At 44.5% G+C, this 23043-nt stretch overlaps 1 protein-coding gene and 1 long non-coding RNA gene across 11 annotated transcripts in view; one reads left to right on the top strand and one right to left on the bottom strand.

Moving 5' to 3' along the window:
* Window positions 1–2673: 2673 nt before the first annotated feature.
* LOC149123397 (uncharacterized) lies at window positions 2674–7085 on the bottom strand. Of its 2 annotated transcripts, none has more exons than XR_016216672.1 (3): window positions 6969–7085; window positions 6475–6535; window positions 2674–2973 (listed from the first exon to the last, which is right to left on the bottom strand). It is a non-coding gene; the product is annotated as an uncharacterized LOC149123397 (long non-coding RNA). The 2 variants fall into 2 exon arrangements; XR_016216671.1 differs by lacking the exon at window positions 2674–2973 and adding an exon at window positions 3100–3829.
* RNF24 (ring finger protein 24) overlaps window positions 6551–23043 on the top strand; it is a 121309-nt gene continuing 104816 nt past the window's right edge. The window contains exons 1-2 of one of the 9 annotated variants that reach the window (XM_089308204.1): window positions 6553–7128; window positions 19031–20375. In XM_089308204.1, the coding sequence (XP_089164330.1) occupies window positions 6900–7128; window positions 19031–19041 (240 nt within the window). In that variant the 5' untranslated portion in view covers window positions 6553–6899 and the 3' untranslated portion in view covers window positions 19042–20375. Of the gene's footprint in view, window positions 7129–7177; window positions 7354–19030; window positions 20376–23043 lie in introns of those variants that run through there. The other 8 variants (XR_016216670.1, XM_089308201.1, XM_089308200.1 and 5 more) reach the window with 8 other exon arrangements.

Genomic DNA, 23043 nt, shown 5'->3' with positions numbered 1-23043 from the left:
ATAGGGAGATATGAGTGGTCATTTACTGGAAACCATAATGCCAGTATTCTTAGATCTTTCTGTTTTGACTGGCCAGAGTCCCAGAGAAGAGAGACGGAATGTAGCTGCCAGTGATTCAGGAATTGGGCAGAGAAGAAAGCAGAGGTTCTCAGCCTGCTGTGAGGAAACATGAGCTTACTGCCCTTGTTCTCCATATGGGCCTTTGTCCTAGGCTCTGCTGGTGCCTCCAGTCCAGGGACCAAATCTCCATGCTTCTGCCTGGTTAAAGAAGGACTTGCAGCACAGAGAGTGGGAGAGGGGAACTGAGACTTTAACTGTTTCCAATAACCTTTTACCCAGTGTTCTGGATTTTGGCTTGCTCAGTTCCAGAGGTAACTAAGACTGCCAATTCTTCTTTGTTCCCAATTATTATTTTTTTGGATTTTGCTATGGAAATGGGGCTGTTCTGAGTTATCCCTGGGTTTCGGCTTTCCTGGAGCTGCTAAGTCAATCAGCACTCATCCGTCTGTTGGCCAGCTTCCTCAATTTTTTTTTCTGCTATCGTTTCTTCTGTTCTCTCTGTCTTCATGAGTCTGTTGTCTTTTTGAATCCCCTTGTATTAATTTCAGTGGGTTTCAGGAGGAGCAAAAAGCAAACTACATGTATGGATCCAGTTCACCACTTGAACTTGGGGGAAAACTTTAGAGTTAGGAAGCTGCTGCCTCCCAGCACTCCCTCCTTGTGAGTCCCTTTGGATGACAGACAGGCAAGTGAGAAATTCCAGGGAATGGAGCCAAAGGCCTGGGATGGAAGCAGTGTCTTCCTGTGGAGTCTCCTATGACCCACAGAGTCCTACTTCCTGACCCCTTTACTCATGAATTCCAAAGAGATTTCTCCTGCATAGATCCCTCCTGATGGGCCTCCCTTCCCCATAGTCTATGCGCACCTCTCACTGGGTGTGACCCAGCCCACGGGAGGGATGGATTGCATCTCAATGCAGGATGTGTGTGCGTAACTGCAGAATTGAGTGATGAGTCTTTCTTCCCTTCCTCATCGCCTGGGCCAGCCTCCAAGGGCATAAAGGTCTGAGTCCAAATTGTCATCATGTGGGTTGGAAGGCAGACAGCCAAGATAAACCAGGGAAACCTGCCTAGAGGAGGTGCTGCCTCAGAGCCGGAGAACATTCTAGAAAACCTACTTACTCTCTTGCTCTGTCCCTCCTTTTGGAAGGAGATGTTGGTGGTTGAGAGCTATTTGGGTAGACCAGGTAGGATGAAATGCAGAAAGAAGAAAACCACCATAGTTCCTTTTTCCTAGAACAAGCTGTGGGCAAAGGTACCATCCCACTTCACTTCTTCCTCTTTCAAGTTCACACTGAAGAAGCCAACAGAGAGAAAAAGCAATGACACAACTGAGTGGGAGAAATCAGGAGAGGCAGAAGCAGTGTTGCCAGGGACGTCCTGATGGTGATGGAAGCGGGAGGGGCTGAGCTGGACAGCTTGCTTCACTCCACAGATGTAACCTGAAAGAGCTCTGAAGGTCATCTGTAGGCAATGGGGAAACCGGAATCAGGGGATAAATACCCCAGCCTCCTTGTCATCCAGCAGGACCATGCTCAGGACTGTGCCACAGGGTTTCTCAGAGGCTTCCAGCAGGATCGCACCCACTTGCCCAAGGCAGTAATTAACCCATCAATACACCTTAGTATTGGCTTCTTTTCCTTCCAGTTATCACTTCTTGCATTTCTGCACTCCTGTTTCCTAGGACCACCTCCCAAGTAAATCACCTACAGCTAAGCCCTTGTCTCAAGGTCTACACTTGGGAGAATCCATACAAAGACAGGTGTCCTCCAGTCCAAAAGGGAGTCTGAGCACACTGTACCATCCTGGGGAATCACACCTCTGCTCTTCTGTATGTGCTGCTAACCTTGGGAAACTCCCATATGGAATCCCAAGCACATTTAGATTTTTCAGGAGCTCTGAGTTTTCTCTGTGTGCTTGACTTGCATGTGCCAAAAGAGAAATGTGCCTGTTGGTCACTGGGGAAACAGAACCTCTGGCTCTCATCTCCTTCACTGGATTGAAGGGGGACACACAGCCAGGTCCTGTACCATGCGCAGGGAACTTACATCCCCTCCCCACTCTGTTCCACAGTTATGCACACATCCTACATCGAGATGTAATCCATGCCTCCTCCATGGACTGGGTCACACCCACTGAGAGGTACACATAGACCACGGGAAAGGGAGGCCCATCAGGAGAGATCTAGGCAGGACATGTCTATTTTGGAATTCATGGGTAAAGGGGTTCAGGAATCACAAGAGGACATCTCCTGCTCTTACAGAAGTGGTGAAATTCTTCTGCTGACCAAAACCAATGAGTCAAAGCATTGTATGGGCCACTCTTGAAGAGGTCATTCAGAACTCCAACTAATTAAGCAGTCAAATGATGACCAGTAGGAGACATGTTTTTCTGGAACAATACCCACTATGCAGCAGGTGGGCAGGCCCCACTAGGTAGAGAGGGCTGTGGACAGCATTTGATTTCCATCTTCTGGGTTTTTTGTTTCCAGTGAATTTATTTAATCAGACTTTTAGAGGGATCTAGAAACCTGCATTTTAAAAAAGATTTATTTATTTGAAATTCAGAGTACAGAGAGAAGAGAAGGAGATGGAGAAGGAGGGAGGGAGGGAGGGAGAAAAAGAGGGAGGAATGGAGGGAGGGAGGGAAAGAGAGAGAGAGGGAGAGAGAGAGATCTTCCATCCACTGATTCATTCCCCAAATGGCCATAATGACCAAGGCTGAGCCAGGCCAAAGCTAGGAGCGAAGAGCTTCTTTCCTCCCACATGGGTGCAGGGGCCCAAGCACTTGGACTTGGACCTTCCTCTGCTGCTTTCCCAGGCACATTAGCAGGGAGCTGGGCTGGTGTCCACAAATATGCTGGCATTGCAGGCAGTGGCTTAACTCTCTATGCCACAATGCTGGCCCCAGACACCTACATTTTTAACAAAGACCACAGAAGATTATAAGTTTTGATTAAATGCCTACTTTGGAGAAGCAATTTTAACCTTCATTATATGAAGGTTATACATGCAATAAAATTAAATTATAAGTCTTGTAATTGAATAAAAGGTTCATTTGTTTTAATAGATACCTAAATACAATATGGTTTTAAAAATGAAATCATATGTTTACAGTTGATTCATAAAGAATGCTGAGCTGAAAGGTATATAACAATGAGAAACATTAACAGCAAATCCAAGTATAAATGAAGGTATTCTCTGGATGTGCATGTTTCAAGCATCCAAACCCACTAATCTGTTAGTCCTTTTCTTGTACATTATTCTGTACCCACATTCTCTGCATCTGATTGTATCTCTGGATTTTATTTCATGTTCTGTGTGACGTTCTCTACCAATGTATATCATTGGCTGCTGCTTAGGGGCTGATATTCTTCCAGGTATCCACTGTTAGCTTCTACATAGCATGAAGAAAGTTCTCACTCCATGATTCCAAACAGAGCCTGGCACATAGCTGTGTCTCTAGCTTCTGTTTAAAAGACTAATTTTGCCTTCACTAGTCAGGCAGTCATTCAACAAACTTGTATTGAGTGCCAGATGCCAGGATGACTAACAGCAGCCCATGCTCCTGCTATATTCACCAGTCAGAAAGTTAGTCACATGTTTGATTTAAAATTAGATGCAATTTCTCTTCCAGAGGGAGTTTTGAAGGACGTCAGCACAGAGCTTTCTGAGATGGGTTGGGGATGAGGAAAATGCTTGAAAGGAGTAAAATGTAGGAAGGAGAAGGAAGAGGACTAGGAGGAGCCATGTCTTATCTGCCTGGTGCTTCTGTAACAGAACAGATGAGACTGGGTGACTTACAGAAGAACCCAGAGGTTTGTTTCCTACCTTTCTGGAGTTTTGCCCAAGAGTGAGGCACCAGCCTCTAACCAGTGGTCTTCCTTTAGTATCATCCCTCGATGGAAAGAGGAAAAGCGAGAGAGTATGTGCACATGTAAGCTCAGGCGTGGGTGGGTGGCGGGGAGGAGGAGGAGGAGAAGGAGAAGAGAGAGGAGGTGATTGAATCTGTCCTTTTATAAGAAACAAGCTCCCACAATTATGGCATTAATGCATTCACAAGAGCAGAGCCCTCATGAACTAGTTACCTCATAAAGGTATGCTTACGTTGGGGCTTAAGTATGCTTACACTGGGGATAAGCTTCCAACACATGAACCTTGAAGGACACATTCAAACCATAGCATGGGGACAGACAGTCCCTGCACCCATACTGTGGATCAAGAGCATGTGCTAGCTGGAAAAGCCACCACTCTAAGTACTGGATGTTGGCTGTTTCACGACACCCACCTAGACCACCCCCAAAAAAAACCACCTAGACTTCCCTCGCATCTGTGCCATCCCAGACACCCCACTGGCATTTTGCCTAAGGAAGGGGCAGGTGGTTGCTAGTGTGTGTGTGAGGGCGGCGAGGGGCAAGTAGACCCCCGTGCGTCACTAAGCAAGCAGATCAATCTCCAACTGGAGAAACCAGGAGGTTAACAAACTCTGATTTTTTTTTCCCTCAAGGGAGACAAAGGACCCGCTACTGGAGACAGGAGGACAGGATCCTGCCATATACAGTGGAAATGCTGTGGCCAGGTTCTGCCTATTCAGTTGTAAGAAGGGACTTTCCCCCTGGCCCTATTAGTTGAGGCATCAACAAGATTTCATTAAGATGGACCTCCCTGAAAGTAGCAAGCAAACACGGCCCAGGCTCCCACATTCATTCTCCCTCCCCGCCCCTGCCCTCTCCCTCACTTCCTCTTCTCCCCCAGTTTTCATAAAGACAAAGAATATGAACTGGAGCCACTCCACCCTCTACTCTGTTTGGACTAGTGATTACTAGCCAAGCTTTCTAAACAAACAAAACAGGTTTCCAAACACAAGCCAGGGGAAGGAAGCCAGAGAGGGAGAAGAAAAGAAAAGGGTTCAGCCTTTCTCTCCGCTGCGGAGGGATCAACGATCACCTGCAAACATCACCTCCAGCAGCAACCATTGCCTCATGCCTGCTGTGCGTCCATCATAGACCAGGTGCTGAGGACACATTCCTCTTGTGGTCGACGGACTCACATTCTGGTAAAAAACGCAAGTGAGCAGGGAACTCCAAGGGTGCCTGGTGCTGAGAGGGAAGTTCGTACAAGGCACAGGTGCACATTCCAAAGGCAAGCCTGTCCACGGGTGGTGCCAGGAGGGGAGATCTCATTTAAAAAGTGACTTTTAAGACTTATTTTTTTAATAGCAACTTTAAGTTCACTGGATAATTGAGAGGAAGGCACAGAGATTTTGATTGTATCTCCTGCCCCCACATATGCATGATCAACATACCCCATCACAGCGGTACATTGGTTGTAATTCATAAACCTACATTGACACATCACTCAAAATGCATAGTTTACATTAGGATTGTACATTCTGTGGGTTTGGACAGATGTATCATGACATGTATTCACCAGTATAGTATCATATAGAACCTTTTCACTGCCCTAACACCCTCTATGGATTCTTAGGGGAGAAAGTGACTTGCGTGTTGCCATATCAAAGTTGCTGTCCCAGCAGAAGGAACAGCAGGAAACACAGCCACCAAGGGGGAAACATCACAGTGTTATCCTGGAAGTGGCTGGAAAATAAGACCAAGGTGCTAGACGGGGTCAGGAAAGAGGAAAAGAAACTGGGGGCAGATTGGCAAACCATGAGAATAGATGTGCAACAGCCCAGGGACGCTATGAGGAAGCCTGATTTAGACAGAGTGAGAGGTATCCGCAAATTGATTGAGAAAGCCCTTCCGGCAACTGCTACTGTCGACAGCAAGGAGGAAGGGGCTCCCCCAGTTTGTCTTGTAGGGCAGGGAGGACACAGAGGAAGAGCTCTCCCACCCCTTCCTTTGCCACACTTGCCCTAGCACGTGCCGCTTTCACCTTGGGAGGCTGTGATCACCGGGGGCAGCTGACGTCTTCAGACAGTCAGGGATGTTTCGTTCTTTACTTCCTCCTTGCTTTGGAGGTTTATGGCTTGCCAAAGCAGAAGGAAGAAGCTTGCTGTCACTTTCCACGATGACTTGTGCTTCCCAAAGCTAAGCCACTGAGCAGTTGGTTTATGGTTTGTGTGTGGGGGCCAGGAAGGTGGGAGAAGAAAGGAAAATCTCATGGGGCCTGAGAAAATGGGGGAGGGTGACGATCACTTCTGCAGTGCATGAGCTGCAGTGCCCAAACATTCGGCTGGGAAGCTGTGAGGCCAGACTCCAAGGGCTCGGAACCAGAGGGCGACTCGGTAGCTTGCATGCACATGCCAGGCCTCCACAGAGCTTTGGAGCTGCATTCGACCCCAGGCCAGGGTATTACAGCAAGGGCTGAGACACGCACCCCCAACTCCACCCCCAAGAGTGGGAGGTGGGAGCTGCGGGGACAGGAATGCACTGTTTCCTACACACACTTCTTACCACCATCTGGACAGTCTGGGTCTCATCCATCACTGCAGTCCCGGCACTCAGCTGAGAAGACCTGCGGCAGGAGGGACAGATGGAACAGGGGGCGGTGTGCACGTCTCCCCATCAAACTAATTACCACCCCCGCGCCCATTCCTGTGTCCCCGGGGACTCCCAGGATGGATGTTACAAAGCAGGTGGCGTTCCTAGCTTTTAAGAATTTATTGGGCAAGCAAATTTTTCAACAGTGCAGCGACAGAGACCACCTAGCATAACTAAGCCCGTAGGACCAGGCCAGCGGGCACGACCCAACCGGGGCTCTACCAGGCCCAGTCAAGGAGCGCCGCGCCTGCGCGCTGCAGACTCTGAAGCCACCGCGCCCTTAGCGAAGTGGGCGGAGACTGCCCGGGCATCCGGGTCCCTCACCCCGCCCCCGCTGCATGAATGAGAGGCGCGGCGCCCGCCCCTCCCCCCCGGGCCCGCCCCTCGCCCGGGGCCGCGGAGCGCACATTCGGCCGCCGCCACCTCAGCTGCGCTGGTCCTGGCGGACGCTCGCTGCCCGCTGCCCGCTGCCCGCTGCCCGCTGCCCACAGCCCGCAGCCCGCCTCCAGCCGCCGGACGCTGACGGTCCTGCACCCCCGTCGCAGCAGCCGCCGCTGGCGCGCCCGGGTAAGTGTGCGACGAGCACCCGTGCTCCGAGGGCCGCCGCCGCCCCCGGGCTGGGGGACGGGGCGGGTCCCGCTCCGGGATGCTGAGGAGACCTCGGGCCCGCGAAGCCTCCCGACCCGTTCTCGGAGCGCCCCAGCTGGCTAGGCTCGGGACGGAGGGATGAGACAGCGGCCCCTGGCTAGGGACGGTCGCGGAGGGGCGTCCCGCGCGGCCCGGGGCCGACGGGTGAGTCCCGCACAAAGGGCGGCGCGGGGCTGTGAGCCGGGGGTCGCCGACGGGAGGTTCGCGGCCCCCAGCGCGCCCGCTTGCTGCAGCTCCGGCGTCGGGTCCCGAGGCGTGGGAGGCGGCGGCCCGGCGGAGCGGGGTGGGAGGCGGAGGATGGCGGGGACGCTGCCTGGGTGCGGGCTGTGGGAACGCCGTGGGGGGGGCGCGGCGCGGCGCGGCGCGGCGTGGCGGTGTTTTCCTGTTTCGGATCCACTCCTCCCCTTCCTTTGTGGCGCTGGTTGTCACAGGGTGCATGGCAGGGGTCTGGGTTGAGACCTCTCTGCTTGGCTTACTCTTTAATGAAAGTCAGGTGGTGGCCTCGTCGTCTGTGGATGGGGGGCATGTGTGCTTCCTAGGCCGAGGAATTGAGAACCCTCCTTTGTTTGCCGAGACCTGGTCGGGGGGCGTGTTGTGTGTGAGAGGGACACCAGCGAAACGGGAGAATCAGAGATGGTCAGAAAGGGAGGAGGAGACGACAACTCCATCACACCTGTACCCAGCGCTGTCTCTGATGTTATTTCACACGGCAGTTGTCTGGTTAAAGCCATTACATTTTGTTAATTGAAAACGTCTGTATTCTTCCACAGCCCTGTCATGTAGAACACTTTTGGGGATTTGGTTAGTGAGGATGTGTCTCATCTGTGTACAGGGGGATTACCCCCCCCCCAACAAATAGGGTGCTGCTTTCTGGGCTTAGTTCATTGGTAATGTGTGTCTGTGCTCACACCCGTGTCTGGGGAGCACTCCACGGCACTCGCTTCTAGGACAGTCTTTCCCCATGCCCTGTGCAGGCAGATTTTGTTTCTTCCTGCCTCCTGTGTTTAATAAGAAGGTGATCCAGCAGGTTCTCTCCACCTCCTTGCTTTTTTTTTTTTTTTTCCTTCTTCTTCTTTCCTTCCCTTAATGCTTTGGCCAAGGGTTTTATTGCTTATTACCCTGACATGTGCCCTTGCTTTGATCTGAGTTTTCCTGTGTTCTGTTGTCTGATTGTGCAGCCCAGCTCAATGGCTCCTCTTACAGGACTGCTGGAAAACAGAACACCTTTTTTCATTGTCTTCATCCCCAGAGAGAGAAGGAAGGTTTGGAACCTTCCCACAGACTGGCTGGGTGGCACTGTCTGACTTTGTTGTTTGGGTTATGAGTTATAGTTGGTGTATACTGCTCGGAAAAAAGGCTGTTGTGACAGCACCATCTAGTCCTTACAGTTTTGTTTTCAAACCAGATTATATACATTTCAGAAGATAGTTGTTTGGTTGCATGATGACTTTCAGTTTCTCTTTAATTTTACAACGTGATGGGAAATTAGCAAGGCTCAGTTATAAGCAGCATACTTCCAAAATATTATTGTGATCTTTTGGCTTAAAAGTAGCAATAGTAAAAACTTAAGAGGAGCTTATATTGGGTTATATGAATAATTGGATAGGTTCTGTTTTCATTAAGATTCTAAGGTTATTTTTGAGTCACCTGTATTTTAATTTCTATTTGTAGTGCAAAATTAAATGTAAACCAGGTAATCTTCCACAGGGTCTGTCTGTGTATATTCCCTCTTTTTAAAACAGTAGCTTTGAATTTGATGGGGGAAATTTCCCATTGGTTGATTCAGAACCTATTATTGTTGGTAAAATTTTTACTTTATGTTACCATGTTAGAAGTTTGAGGGGGGAGGAGAAAAGTTAAGATTAATAGAAGTTCATTTTTCAGTTGGAAATGTTGTGGCTTTATGGAGAATTTAAATAAAATATTAATGTCAATGGATTTAACTCAGATGAGGTAAAGTGAAAACAAGAGCTCTGTTAACTAATGTCACTAATATTGAAGCAACCCTAATATGTTTATCAACTGCCTATCTTAAGATTTTTTTAGGTATTGCGTTAAAACAAAACATGAGCTGGCTCCCCAGCTCACTAGGATAATCCTCCGCCTGCGGCGCCGGCACACTGGGTTCTAGTCCCGGTTGGGGCGCCGGATTCTGTCCCGGTTGCTCCTCTTCCAGTCCAGCTCTCTGCTGTGCCCAGGGAGTGCAGTGGAGGATGGCCCAAGTGCTTGGGCCCTGCACCCCATGGGAGACCAGGAGAGGCACCTTGCTCCTGGCTTCAGATCAGCGCGGTGCGCCAGCCGCAGCGCGCCGACCACAGCAGCAATGCACTGGGGGGTGAACCAACGGAAAAAGAAGACCTTTCTCTCTGTCTCTCTCACTGTCCACTCTGCCTATCCAAAAAAAAAAAAAAAAAAAAACCATGAAGGGAAGTCTTAGGTAAACAGAGTATTATAACTGGAATTGTCACTGGAATAAGCTTAAAGAGTACCACAACTTCATGGAACTTTAATTTTGCAAGAGTGACTTAGCTAATTTTTCAGATCATGAAAGGGTCCTAACTAGCCTGGCCTTGTTATTTGGCTCCTTATTAATAAAAATCTTGACCAATCCCTAGTTCAGCATTTCTGTGGTATGGTGATGGTAAAAAGATGGAAAAAATATGAAGTAACTTCTGTATCATCCAAATAGGATTAATTACAGTAAATGATGTTATAGTAGTAAATATATTATTTACATTCATTAAAATACTAATATTGTTAGTGATTGTTAATATTGTTAGTGATGATAATAGCATATGTAGTGATGCTTTGTTAACCAAAACTGGGATCCATTATTCTCCCAACAGTGTCTAATAAGGACAATATCTGATAAATGGCAGTTTACTTTAAAATCAGTATTGTTATTATAATGTTTTAACTTGAGGCATTTAAAATTGTGTTTTTAGCTTAGAAAATGATTAAAAAGCAGCAATTTTGTGTGTTTCAACCTGTCAGTTCTTAGTTCCTTCTGGTATCTATTTTGTTTTTAATGTTTATACTGTTTTTCTTGGCTTTTCATCTTTGGATATTATCTATGGACAGCAGTTAAGATTTCATTGTCTGTATAGCCATCCTTTATCCCCCTACTCATACTTGATGGTTCCCCGGTAAAGTGAGTATTTAGTATTTGTAGAACTGTGACAGAAAACCTAATATTTATAGATAAGCTATGTAGGGAATTATTACTACATTTCCTTCTTATACCAGTTCTTCTGAATTTAATAATGACCTTTTTTTCATTTGCTTAGTCTTCTTTGAATCAGTCACTCAGGCTTAAATAGTATGACAGATTGATAATCTTCCAATATTTTCAGGTAATCAATTTCACTTTTCTGGGAGATGGTCCTTCTGGAGCCCTCTTCTGCCTCCAATATGGATTGCTTTGCCCTCCAGACTACCATGCAGCCATCATCTTGGGATTTCCTTTTGCCTTCCTCATGTTGGATCTCCCATTTCCTGGATCCTCTGCCTTTCTTGTTCTTTAAGTAGCTTTCTGAAAAAGGGAACACACAAAGTCTGAAATTCCTTCCTGAATTCTGAATTTGTGTATCTGGAGATGCCTTCGTTTTACCATCACACTTTAGTGGTGGTTTACTTCAGTATCTGAGACAGAAACCCTTCGTCTTCCCTTCACCGAATCTAGAAATCGGCCTTCCTGAGCACCCATGTTTTCTGTCTTCCTCGTATCAGAGGTCAGCTAACTGACTTTCCCACCATGTTCCTCCTTATCTCTGCTATACCTTACACCCCCTCATAACTCAGCTCTTGTCTTTATGCCTCCCTCTTACACCATCAGCAACTCTCCAGGGGACTATCCACGTCTGCATATACTCATGTTCTCCTGTTGCCTGCCTTTAAAAACAGAATAACAGGGCAGGTGTTGTGGCACAGTAGGTTAAGCCACTACCTACAACACCGACACTCATATAGGCTGTCGGATCGAGCTCCCTGCTAATGTGCCTGGGAAAGCAGCAGAAGATGGCCCAAGTACTTGGGTCCCTGCCACACATGTAGGAGACGTGGATGGAGCTCTGGGCTCCTGGCTTCAGCCTGGCCCAGCCCTAGCCATTGTAGCCATATGAGAAGATTCGTATGTTCTGTCTGTCTCTCTGCCTTTCAAAATAATAAATAATTCTGTAGAAATAGGAATGGAATAAGAAAATAAACTTTCACTGACCTATTCATTCCCTTCTGTTCACGTGAATGGCTAAATGCTTTGAAAAGACCACATTTCCTCTCTAACTCCTCTACAGTTTACATAACTCTGAAATTCTATTGTTGTTGACTGATTATTTTGTTTCTTACCTTCATTATAGAAGGTCAGCTCCAGGAAGGCAAGGACTTCATCTGTCCTGTTTACCACTGTGTTCCCTAGCACAATAGCTGGCACAAGTGTATACTCAGTATGGACAATGGCACAGCTGACTTCTTAAAAGACTTATGTATTTATTTGAAAGGCAGAATTACAGAGAAAGGGAGAGAGAGACAGATTTTCCATCTGCTGGTTCATTCCTCAAATTGCTGCAGTGGCCAGGGCTGGGCCAGGCCGAAGCCAAGAGCCAGGAGCATCTTATGGGTCTCCCACATGGGTGGCAGGAGCCCAAACATTTGGGCCGTCTTCAGCTGCTTTCCCAGGCACTTTAGGAGGGAGATGGATCAGAAGTAGAGCAACTGGGACAGGAACTGGTGCCCATATGGGATGCCTGTGTTGCAAGCAGTAGTTTAACCAACTATATCATAATGCTGGCTCCAGACAGCTGACATTTTAAATCTGGTAATCTCCTTAAATTTCTCTAAGAAGATGGGCTGGCATTTGGTGCGGCCATTAAGACACCAGTTGGGACACCCACATTGAGTAACTGGGTTCAAGTCTTGGGTCCACTTCCAATTCCAGCTTCCTACTAATGTATGCCCTGTGAGGCATCAGATAATGGCTCTAATAGTTGGGTCCCTGCCACTCACATGGAAGCCTGGATTGAGTTCTGGACCCCTGTCCTTGGCCTAGCCCAGTCCAGATTGTTGCAGGTGTCTGGGGAGTGAAACAGTGAATGGAAGATCGATCTCTCTCTTTCTCTCTCTCTCTTTCTGCATAGTTGTAATTACCCCTTTGCACTTAACTGAGTTAAATCGTGAAGACTATTAATAATTTTTCCTTATGTTACATTACATGTCTTTTTGTAAATAAGATTTAATATTGACAGTCTTACACGTAGATTCTTGTATCAAACCACTTAAAGTTTAATTCTAGCTCTTCTGCTTTGCCATGTGACCTTGAGCAGGTTTCTTGATTTGTTTCTTCATCTGTAAAATAGGAATAATAATACCTGCCTTGTGTGTGTGTTACATGGGTCAAATGAAGTAATGTGAAAATGTTAAACTCAGTACTCAACATGGGGGTAAACCAAATGAGAAAATATAATTATAGCCTCCTCCAGTTAATAATATTTGACTCTGACTTGATCCCTGTATTTTTTGTTGAGATTACTTTTATCACCTAGGGTACATTGGCTGTGAATTGGATTAAGTGGTTTCTGGTTTTGTAGTTTGTTTTTTCTGATTGCTTTCCTCTGTATTCCTAAGATAAACCCATGTGATAGATTGGAAAAATGATCTACAGTTAGCACATGAGTACCCATTGTACCTCCCAGCAGTTTGGGTATTTGGTAAATCCTTTTGATCACTTGATAAAATATTTTTTGTTTTAAGCTGAATGCTGTTCTTTGTTTTATTTGGCTTGCTTAGAGATGAGGTTCCTTGTTCATATTAGTCCACGTTAAGTTTTCTTATGTTTAGAAACGGAACTTCTTAAACACCCAATATGTCACCAATAGATTTTTTTAAGGTCATTATAAGACACTCTTCTTTTCACCTCCTTGCTAGCTGGATAGGAAAATATATGTAGTAATAGATAGTCCACTCTGAGGTCATATGAAGGATATAGCTGGACTCTTGAGGAGTTGAGTAGGGAGAGTCAGATCCTAGCAGCATTAAGGCATTCTTTTCCACGTGTTCAGTTGTTGGTTTTAGCTTATTTCTTTATTATTTGTCTTGATTTTTATTTTGAAAAAATTGTTTAGTAATTGTAGGAATTCTTTAGATTTTTAGATCAAATACAAGCTAAAATTGAGAGCAAATTTTAGTTCCAAAAAATTGTTTCTTGAAACAATTGCAATAGCAGTTACTCTGCCTCTTTTATAATTTAGGTAGGTATTAAGGATTCCTCCAATTATCTGAACATTTCAGACCTCAGACCTCAGAGGATAGTGTTGGGTTAATCAGGGGCCCTTAAAGAATGCCAGATGATTTGAAAGAAATTGTGAGAACTCCAACTAGTATAGTCCTTTGAAAGCCAGCTGGCCGGGCTTCCTCTGTTCTTGAGGTGGGAACCAGACACTTTGTTCTATGCCAGCTGGCCTAGGAGTAGCTGGCAAATGGCTTTACTTGTGGTTGGCCACTCTTGGGAAAGCCAGCCCGGGCCCAACACCTGCCTTAAGGGTAGTTGAACACCAGAGAGTTGCTGTGGACCTCCATGACCTCCCTGGTGCCCCGGACAGTTGGAGTAACCCTGCAGTGGCAAGGGAAAGGAAGCCACTTTTTACAAAGTGCTACAAGTGAACCCATGTTCTGAAGTTGCTCTGGAAAACTTTAATGCTAGCTGAATTTTTATGGATTCAATGCTAAGCATATGAGAGTTGCTTACTACTGAAGGAATTGTAGGGATTTTTTTTTTATTGTAAGTAACATCCAGTTTACCTGCTTTCAAAGTTCCTGTTTTGATTCATTTTTTCTTTAAATGATATCTGCTATTCTTTTCATTGTTTTGGTTATCTAGATCAGTAGTTTGTTTTTATCCTGTGATAAACCTTGTTCTTATATAAACCATCAGCTTCTATAGAAGTCTGATTATAGGAGCTGGTGTTGTGGACAAGCAAGTTAAGGCACCACTTAAGACACTGGCATCCCATATCAGAGAGCTACTCTGCTTCCAATCCAGCTTCCTGCTAATGTACCTGGGAAGGCAGCAGAAGGTGTCCCAACTATTTGGGCCACTGCCACCCATATGGATGACCAGGACGGAGTGTCTGGCTCCTGGCTTTGGTCTGGGCTAGACCTACCTGTTGCAGCCATTTTAAGAGTGAACCAGAAGATGGAAGATCTCTGTTAATTTGCCTTTCAAATAAATAAACCTTTTTTAAAAATTCTGGTTACATGTGTTATGCTAAAATCTGTCTCTCACTTTATCTGTTATGTTTTTTTTTTTTAAGATTTGTTTATTTATTTGAAAGTTGGAGTTACACAGAGAGAGGAGAGGTGGGAGGGGGGTCTTCCATCCAATGGTTCACTCCCCAGTTGGCTGCAACGGCCAGAGCTGTGCAGTCTAAAGCCAGGAGCTTCTTCTGGGTCTCCCATACGGGTGCAGGGGCCCAAGGACTTGGGCCATCTTCTACTGCTTCCCCAGGCCATAGCAGAGAGCTAGATTGGAAGTGGAGCAGCCAGGTCTTGAACCAGCGCCCATTTGGGATGCCAGAGCTTCAGGCCAGGGCATTAACCCACTGCACACTGTGCCGGCCCCTGTTATTTATGTTTTCCTAGTTAAATGTGTGTATCAGATGCAGCGTTTCACTTCTTTTAGCAAACTTAATGTCATAATTTAATAGACATGCAAATATGGCACAGCAAGTATAACGAGCATTCAGTTCTTTTGATGACAGTGTTTATTGAATTCTCAAAATTAGTAGCTTTACTACTATCACTCTGCCCTATGTTGCCTTAGTTTGTTTTTTTTTTTTTTAAATTTGGTATTGCATTAGCTATATTTGTTTAGTTCTTCTAGACAAACAGAAAAAAAAAATAAACTACCTGTGCCTCTTTATTGTTCTGTCCCAAATCTCACTGTGTGAAATTATGCTTAGTAATATAAACTTGAAATAAGAGTCTAGATATCATATCCAAATAGTCTCTTCATCTTTGGCAGGATGAAAAAGTTTAGCAGATAATGAAATGCCAAATTCAGAGTTAAATGTAGTTTGTGGGAAATGGGTAGAAAGGGAAATCAAAGGTGTAAGCTTTTGTTCTTTTTTCTTAGTGAAAAAGAAATTACAAAACTTAGAACTCTCATGCATGGCCGTCATTAAATAAAAAAATTTTTTTAAATAATCCAGAAGGGGCCGGCGCCATGGCTCAATAGGCTAATCCTCCACCTTGCGGTGCCGGCACACCGGGTTCTAGTCCCGGTCGGGGCGCCGGATTCTGTCCTGGTTGCCCCTCTTCCAGGCCAGCTCTCTGCTGTGGCCCGGGAGTGCAGTGGAGGATGGCCCAAGTGCTTGGGCCCTGCACCCCATGGGAGACCAGGAGAAGCACCTGGCTCCTGGCTTCAGATCAGCGCGGTGCGCCGGCCGCGGCAGCCATTGGAGGGTGAACCAATAGCAAAAAAGGAAGACCTTTCTGTCTCTCTCTCTCATTGTCCACTCTGCCTGTCAAAATAATAATAATAATCCAGAAGGAATTGTTGTGGTAGTGAGAAGATTATTTAAAAATAAAAATCACAGAATTGTATGTATATCAATAGCTTGAGGCAGTATTATACCCTGGAAATCTGTCACATTAGGTAACCTATATTGAAAACCTTTTATGCCTGTAGCTTTTCATGTATTACTTATTTACTCTTTACAGCAACCCTCAAAGAGTTCTTTATGGATGAAATAACTAAAGATCAAAGAAGTAACCTATTCACAAGATGGGAGCCAGGTTTTGAACCCAGGCCTTCATCCTCCAAAGTTCACCATGTGGCACAGTTGATACTGTCACCTTTCATAAGAATCCAGTCTCTTGACTGTTCAGGTGCTTTCCTGCACTGATATGTTGGAGAGCTACTGATACAGGAAGTTTAGAGAACTTTGCAGAGAATAGATAGACAATAGGAGAGATTTAAAGGTACCTCTTCTGATGCCCTTGCAGAACAGCAATAAATAAAATTAAGTAAATAAAAATGACTTGTTAGGATGGGGCAAAGGGATAAGTTTCCCATGGTTGCAGTATCAAATTATCACAAGCTCAGAGGTTTAGAACAACAGAAATTTATTCTTCCACAGTTCTGGAGGCCAAAATTCAAATCAGGGTGTCATCAGAACTGTTGTGTTTCTTCCGAAGACTACAGAATTCCTCCTTGGCTTCTTCCAGTCTCTGGTGACTGCATACATTCCAATCTGCCTGTCTTCATTTGACTTTCTCTTTCTCTCTTATAAAGACACTTGTCATTGGATTTAGGGCCTCTGTGTGTGTGTGTGTGTGTGTGTGTCTTTCTCTTCCTTTCAAAATTTAAAAATAAAAGACAATACCCTTTAGTAAAAAAAAAAAAAAAAAAACTCAAAAAGAAATGCTTTATGATTTGAAGATGCTTTTGGAAGAGTATTGATTTTTTTTAAAGATTTATTTATTTATTTGAAATAGTTACACAGAGGAGAGGCAGAGAAAGAGAGAGAGGTCTTCTATCCACTGGTTCACTCCCCAGCTGGCCGCAACGACCAGAGCTGTGCCAATCTGAAGCCAGGAAAAGCTTCTTCCAGGTCTCCCATGTGGGGGCAGGGGCCCAAGGACTTGGGCCATCTTTTACTGCTTTCCCAGGCATAGCAGAGAGCTGGCTCAGAAGTGGAGCAGCCAGGACTCGAACCAGCGCCCTTATGGGATGCTGGCCCTTTAGGCAGCAACTTAACCCACTACGCCAGAGCACCAGCCCCAAGAGTATTGATTTTCTCTTTGATTTACTTTGAACTACTTGAAGGATAATTTGAAAACTGATCTCCAAAGAGCCTTAGCCAGCACTCTGTAAACTAGGCACACTAAAAGTTAGAATACATTTCAGGGTGGATGTGAAGGGGGCCCTGGATTCTTAGAAAAGCTATCAAATGATTGAAATGAAAGAAAAATTCAACAGTATTCAGCTCAAAATGCAGTGTAACTTCTGTTTTCTGTGTCTCCGTTTTTTTTCTGTTTCAATTCACTGACACCATCTACTTAAAATTCTAGAATTACATAAAAGCACAACACAGTTCTGAGGGGGATGAAATGGATAGCCGCGTTCCTAAAAGTTTTTTGTTTTTTAAAGATTTACTTATGAATTTGAAAGAGTGAGAGAGAGAATGAGAATGAATCTTCTACCTACTGGTTCATTCCCCAGATGGCCACAACAGCCAGGGCTGGGCCAGGCCAAACCCAGGAGCTTCATCCAGGTCTCCCACGTGGTGGCAGGGGCCCAAACACTTCAGCCGTCTTCCACTGCTTTTCCTATGCTGTTAGCAGGGAGCTAGATTGGAAGTGGAACAGCCAGGACACAAACCAGTGTCCTTATGGGATGCTGACATCGCAGAAGGCGGCTTTACCAGCTGACCAGCTGTGTCACAATCCTGGCCCCTCTAAAAATTTTTTTAAAAGATTTATTTATTTATTTGAAAGAGTTAGAGGGAGAGAGGGAGAGAGGTCTTCCATCTGCTGCTTTACTCCTCAGTTTACCACAATGGCCGGAGCTGCGCCGATCTGAAGCCAGGAGCTGGATGCTTCCTCCGGGTCTCCCACGTGGGTGCAGGGGCCCAAGGACTTGGGCCATTTTCTACTGCTTTCCCAGACCACAGCAGAAAGCTGGATCAGAAGTGGAGCAGCCGGGTCTCAAACCGGTGCCCATATGGGATGCCGGCACTGCAGGCGGCGGCTTTACCCACTATGCCACAGCTCCACCCCCCCTTTTTTAATATGTTCAGTAAAACTATTTGTTCTCTGCTATTGATTTTCTATAACCTACTTCAAGAGTGAAGCAGTATTTGTATTACATTCCTGGATGATCATATTATCAAGGAGAAAATTCATCTCTTTCATCTTATTCATTCTATCTAAATAATAACTGCTGTGTAAATTTTTTTCATTGATCCCTTTATTTTCTAACTGGGACTAGTATTCCTTCATAGATATACCTGGATTGTTTTCAGACTTCTCTGCCAGTAAGGTTTTTAATTTTTTTTATGAAAAGCTGTATAAACACTCAAGAGCAGAAAGATAGCAGAACATATACACGTACCTATTCTCTCAGATTGAACAATTAAGATTTTGTGAAATTTTTTTTATTTTATCCTTTTTCTCTTTTACCTTTTCTCACTGAGGTGTTTTAAAGAAAATTGTAGACATTCACTTTGGCATACTTCTATAAGCATCTTTAAGGGTATTATCTTATTGAATCAAAATACCATCTAATAATAATCAGCATCTTTGGTATCATCTAATAGCTGAACCCATTCAACATGGTCCAGGTATCTAAATATCTGTTTTTAAAGAAGATGGCTTCTTCATAGCAAGATTCAGAGTCCTCAGATCACATTTGGTCATTTTGTCTCTAATGTCTATTTTGATCTAGGACAGTTCCTCCTCCTCCTCTTTTTGTTTTGTGTCATGGACTCTTTGCAGGAACTGGGTCAGTTGCCCTGTGAAATTTCTTGCATTTGGGATTTGTCTGCTTGCTTCATTGTGGTATCAGTTCACTGCTCAGTTTCCTGTATTTCCTATAAATGGTAGTTAGCTCTAGAAGTTTGATTGAAATCAAGCTTAAGTTTTTTGTCAAAAATATTTAGTAGGAATTTAATACTGCATCATATCCAGAGGCCTGCCATGTCTGGCTGCCCCACTTTTAGTGCTGTTAAAAGATCCTACTTTTGGTCTCATCAATTTAAGTTATTTCATATTTGGTCGCCAAATGGTGATTTTCCTGTCCTGTCATCTCTTCCGCATTTATTAACAGGAATCCTGTAAAGAAGACCTTTACCTCATCAACCAGTGCTGTTTGGGGTTACCTTCAAATACAGTTTGTATGAGAGACTGCCAAGTAATTTTATATTGTTGTATCCTTGATAAAGTAATGAGTTTTAATCAGAATAAAAGGAATTGAGTTAACTTAATTGAAGATTTAATCTTTTATTTTAATGAATATTATAATGAGATTCTGAGTTCTGTAGCAAAATGGGAATTAATTGCATTTCTGTTAAAATATCTGTACTCTGATGCCTCTGAAAGTTAAAGATGGAGATACTGAAAAGCCTTTTATAGACTAGAATCAAGCAGAAGGGAATAAAGAGTACTAGATTAGGATAAAGAGTTAGGGGATTCCATAAATCAGCTTGATCCTTCCCCTCTTCCTTAAATATGACTGAATGTCTAATCCATTCATTCCTTGTAGACTAGAGTCTCTGTCAGGGTAACCACCACTAAGTTCCCAGGTTGGTCCTGAGTCTGGACTCAACAAATTTTTTTTTTAATGAACCATGCAGAAGATACTGTTTTTTACTCAATAAAATAAAGAAGAAAATAGTGATGATCATATTGGAGTATTTTTTCTAGATTAAAATGCTGCTTAAACAAGATTTTTTTGCTTAGAGAGATAAACCTGTGATCTAAAGCTTTTTGGATGCAAAGAGCACTCTGCCTCCCTCATCCCACTTCTATCTGAATGAAATTAGAATGATGTTTTTTATCATAGTAATTTCATTTGTCTAATTTTTATGGTTTCTCAGGAATATTATTTAGTGATTCTGAATTCTTAATTACCCTAGGATTTACTTGTACTTTCTGTTTTTTTTTTTTTTTTTAATGTTTATTTGCTTATTTTCATCTACTTGAAAAGCAGAGTGATAGAGAAAGTAATCTTCCATCCGCTGGTTCACTCCTCAAATGCCTATGACAGCCACTGCAGGGATATTCACATTCACTAATTTGAATTCAATCTGATCTTTTAGTTTCTCTTTAGTTGTCTCTTCCCCCCAATTTAATATGGCTTTAAATATTAGAAGAATGGGGCAGGCTTTGTGGCATTGTGGATAAAAACACTGCCTGGGATGCCAGCATCCTGGCTGCTCCACTCTGATCCAGCTCCCTGCTAATGTGCCTGATAAGGTAGCTGAGGACAGCCCAAGTGCTTGGGCCTCTTCACCCACATGGGAAACCAGGAAGAAGCTTCTGGCTCTGGCCTGGCCCAGCCCCCGCTGTTGTGGCCATTTGGGGAGTGAACCAGAGGATGGAAGATCTCTCTCTGTAACTGTTTCAAATAAACAAATCTTAAAAACCTTAGCAGAAGGAGCTTGACTGGTCAGATCTGGTCAGATCTGTGGAGTTCATATTGTTTTATAAAGACAGAGATGAAAACCATAGGCATGCTCTGCCTTTTTAATGTTTTCTTTTTAATGTTTTCTCTCCAGAAATTAGCATTCTCTTTGTCTCTGAAATAATGTCTGTTTAAAGAAATGAAGGTTGTATATTATAGAATTAATGCTTAAATGTTTTTAAAGGCAGAATAAATTCTCCATTGAATATTGTTCTTTTTATTTACATTGTACTTTATTGGAGAGAGTTCCTTGATCACCTTTTCTCATAATACCTGTTGTTTAACTTCACATTGTCTTTACATTGCTATTACTGAATAAGCTGATGCTGAGTAAAGCCTTACTTATTTGCCTGCTCCATTTTACTCTAAGCCAGTTTAATTCTTTTCTCCTGAATTCTTGTGTTCTGGGGAAAGTAACCTTGCTATCACATGAAAAGTAAACATATCAGTGTTCTTAGCTTAGTAACCATCTCTAGATAGCTATAATCATTTTATTGAGAGAGTCATTAAAAGTATGCGCTCATGTGATTTCTCCATAGGAGAGCTCTTACTATGAATGTGCTGGTTTTGTTTGTTTGTTTGTTTGTTTGTTTTTTTAAGATTTATTTATTTGAAAGTCAGTCACAGAAAGGAGACAGAGAGAGGGAGAGGGGGAGAGAGAGAGAGGTCCTCCATCTGCCGGCCTACCCCCCAGATGGCTGCAATGGCTGGAGCTGCACTGATCAGGAGCCAGGAGCCAGGAGCCTCCTCTGAGTCTCCCAGATGGGCACAGGGGCCCAAGGACCTGGGCCATCCTCCACCGCTGTCCCAGGCCACAGCGGAGAGCCGGATCAGAAGAGGAGCAGCGGGGACTAGAACCATCCATATGGGATGCCGGCACCGCAGGCCAGGGCCCTAACCCGCTGCACCACAGTGCCAGCCCCGAATGTGCTATTTAAAAACAATGACACTGTGGATCTTCTGTGAAAGATAAAGAATGCTGTTATACAAGGATTTCTAGAAAAAAAAATCAGGGTAAGTCTTTCTAATCAGTTGTGCCAAGCATGAAAGCCAATAATTTCTCAGCAGGGCTCTAAAATGGTTTTAGTGCTGAAAATGACATTTTCTCACCTTTTAAATTAAACAGATGCTTTTGTAGAACACCTACTATGTGCAAGTCATTGTACTAGGTCTGATGAAAAAGACTCACTTCATGTGTTCAAAGAGCCCTTATAGGAACTATGTTTCTACTTTGTTGCCTCCTTGCCCTTTGTTTAATGCGGCCAAGTGCCCTCTGCCTTTGGGCCACACCATCCAGCCTTGTCCTGTTCCCTGTTCACTTAATGTGGGGGAGCTAGAAAGTAGTGGAATAGAGCAATTAGTGTGCTTTATGCTCTGCTCTTTGGAGGCCACAATGCTTGTACATTGTTTCTGTCCTCCAAAATAAGGTGGTCTGTCTTTTTCAGTTATATCCAGTATGCTGCATAGATGTACCGTCTTACCTGTTTGTGTCAATAACTTTTCTTTTTAGATTTATTTTATTTATTTGAAAGTCAGAGTTACAACAGAAAGAAGGAGACGGAGGGAAGGAGGGAGGGAGGGGCCTTCTATTCACTGGTTCACTTCCCAGTTGGCCGGAGCTGGGCAAATCCGACGCCAGGAGCTTCTTCCGGGTCACCCACACGGGTGCAGGGTGCAGGGACCCAATGACTTGGGCCATCTTCTGCTTTCCCAGGCCACAGCAGAGAGCTGAATCGGAAGTGGAGCTGCCAGGTCTCAAACCGGTGCCCATATGGAATGCTGGCACTGCAGGCAACGGCTCTACCTGCTATGTCATGGCGCCAGCCCCCAGTGACTTTATTAATATGTTCTATGTACCAGGAATTGTTTGGTCTGAATTTATAGTTATAGATATCCATTTTAAGGTAAGAAACACTTGACAAATAACTCCCTGACATTTAATGGGTTATAGTTCACTTCTGAATTTATTAAATTTGAGGTTTTCATTCTGATACTCATTTCCTGACATTTTTCATATGATCTTTCTTGTAAAGCTGAAGAAAACTGGCACATGATGTGGAGTTTCAAGTTTCTATAGGCAAGATTTATTCAGATTTTATTCAGACTAACTTCCAGCTCTCTTAAGAACCTAAGCATATGTTTTTTCACAGTGAATTCCTAGCTTGTCTCCATAAAGGCAAAAATGAAGTAGGAAGTAGGGGAAAGCATATGGGATTTGAACAAGTTCTGGCCCTATTTTCTTTCTCTCTCTCTCTCTCTCTCTTTCTTCTTTTTCTTTCTTTTTTTTTTTTTTTTTTTGACAGAGTTAGAGAGAGAGAGAGAAAGCTCTTCCCTCCGTTGGTTCACCCCCTAATTGGCCGCTACAGCCGGCATGCTGCGCTGATCTGAAGCCAGGAGCCAGGTGCTTCCTCCTGATCTCCCATGCGGGTGCAGGGCCCAAGCACTTGGGCCATCCTCCACTGCCTTCCCGGGCCACAGCAGAGAGCTGGACTGGAAGAGGAGCAACCGGGACTGAACCGGTGCCCCAACCAGGACTAGAACCCGGGGTGCTGGTGCCGCAGGTGGAGAATTAGCCTAGTGAGCCACGGCACCGTGGCCCTACTATTTTCTAACAGTGTAGCCTTAGTGACTCACTTACCTCTCTTAGCTCACCAGTG

This window comes from Oryctolagus cuniculus, chromosome 11, assembly GCF_051225735.1.
Source record: "Oryctolagus cuniculus isolate XC-2025 breed Fujian yellow rabbit chromosome 11, ASM5122573v1, whole genome shotgun sequence".
Lineage (NCBI taxonomy): Eukaryota > Metazoa > Chordata > Mammalia > Lagomorpha > Leporidae > Oryctolagus > Oryctolagus cuniculus.
This window is presented reverse-complemented; position numbering and strand designations above follow the sequence as displayed.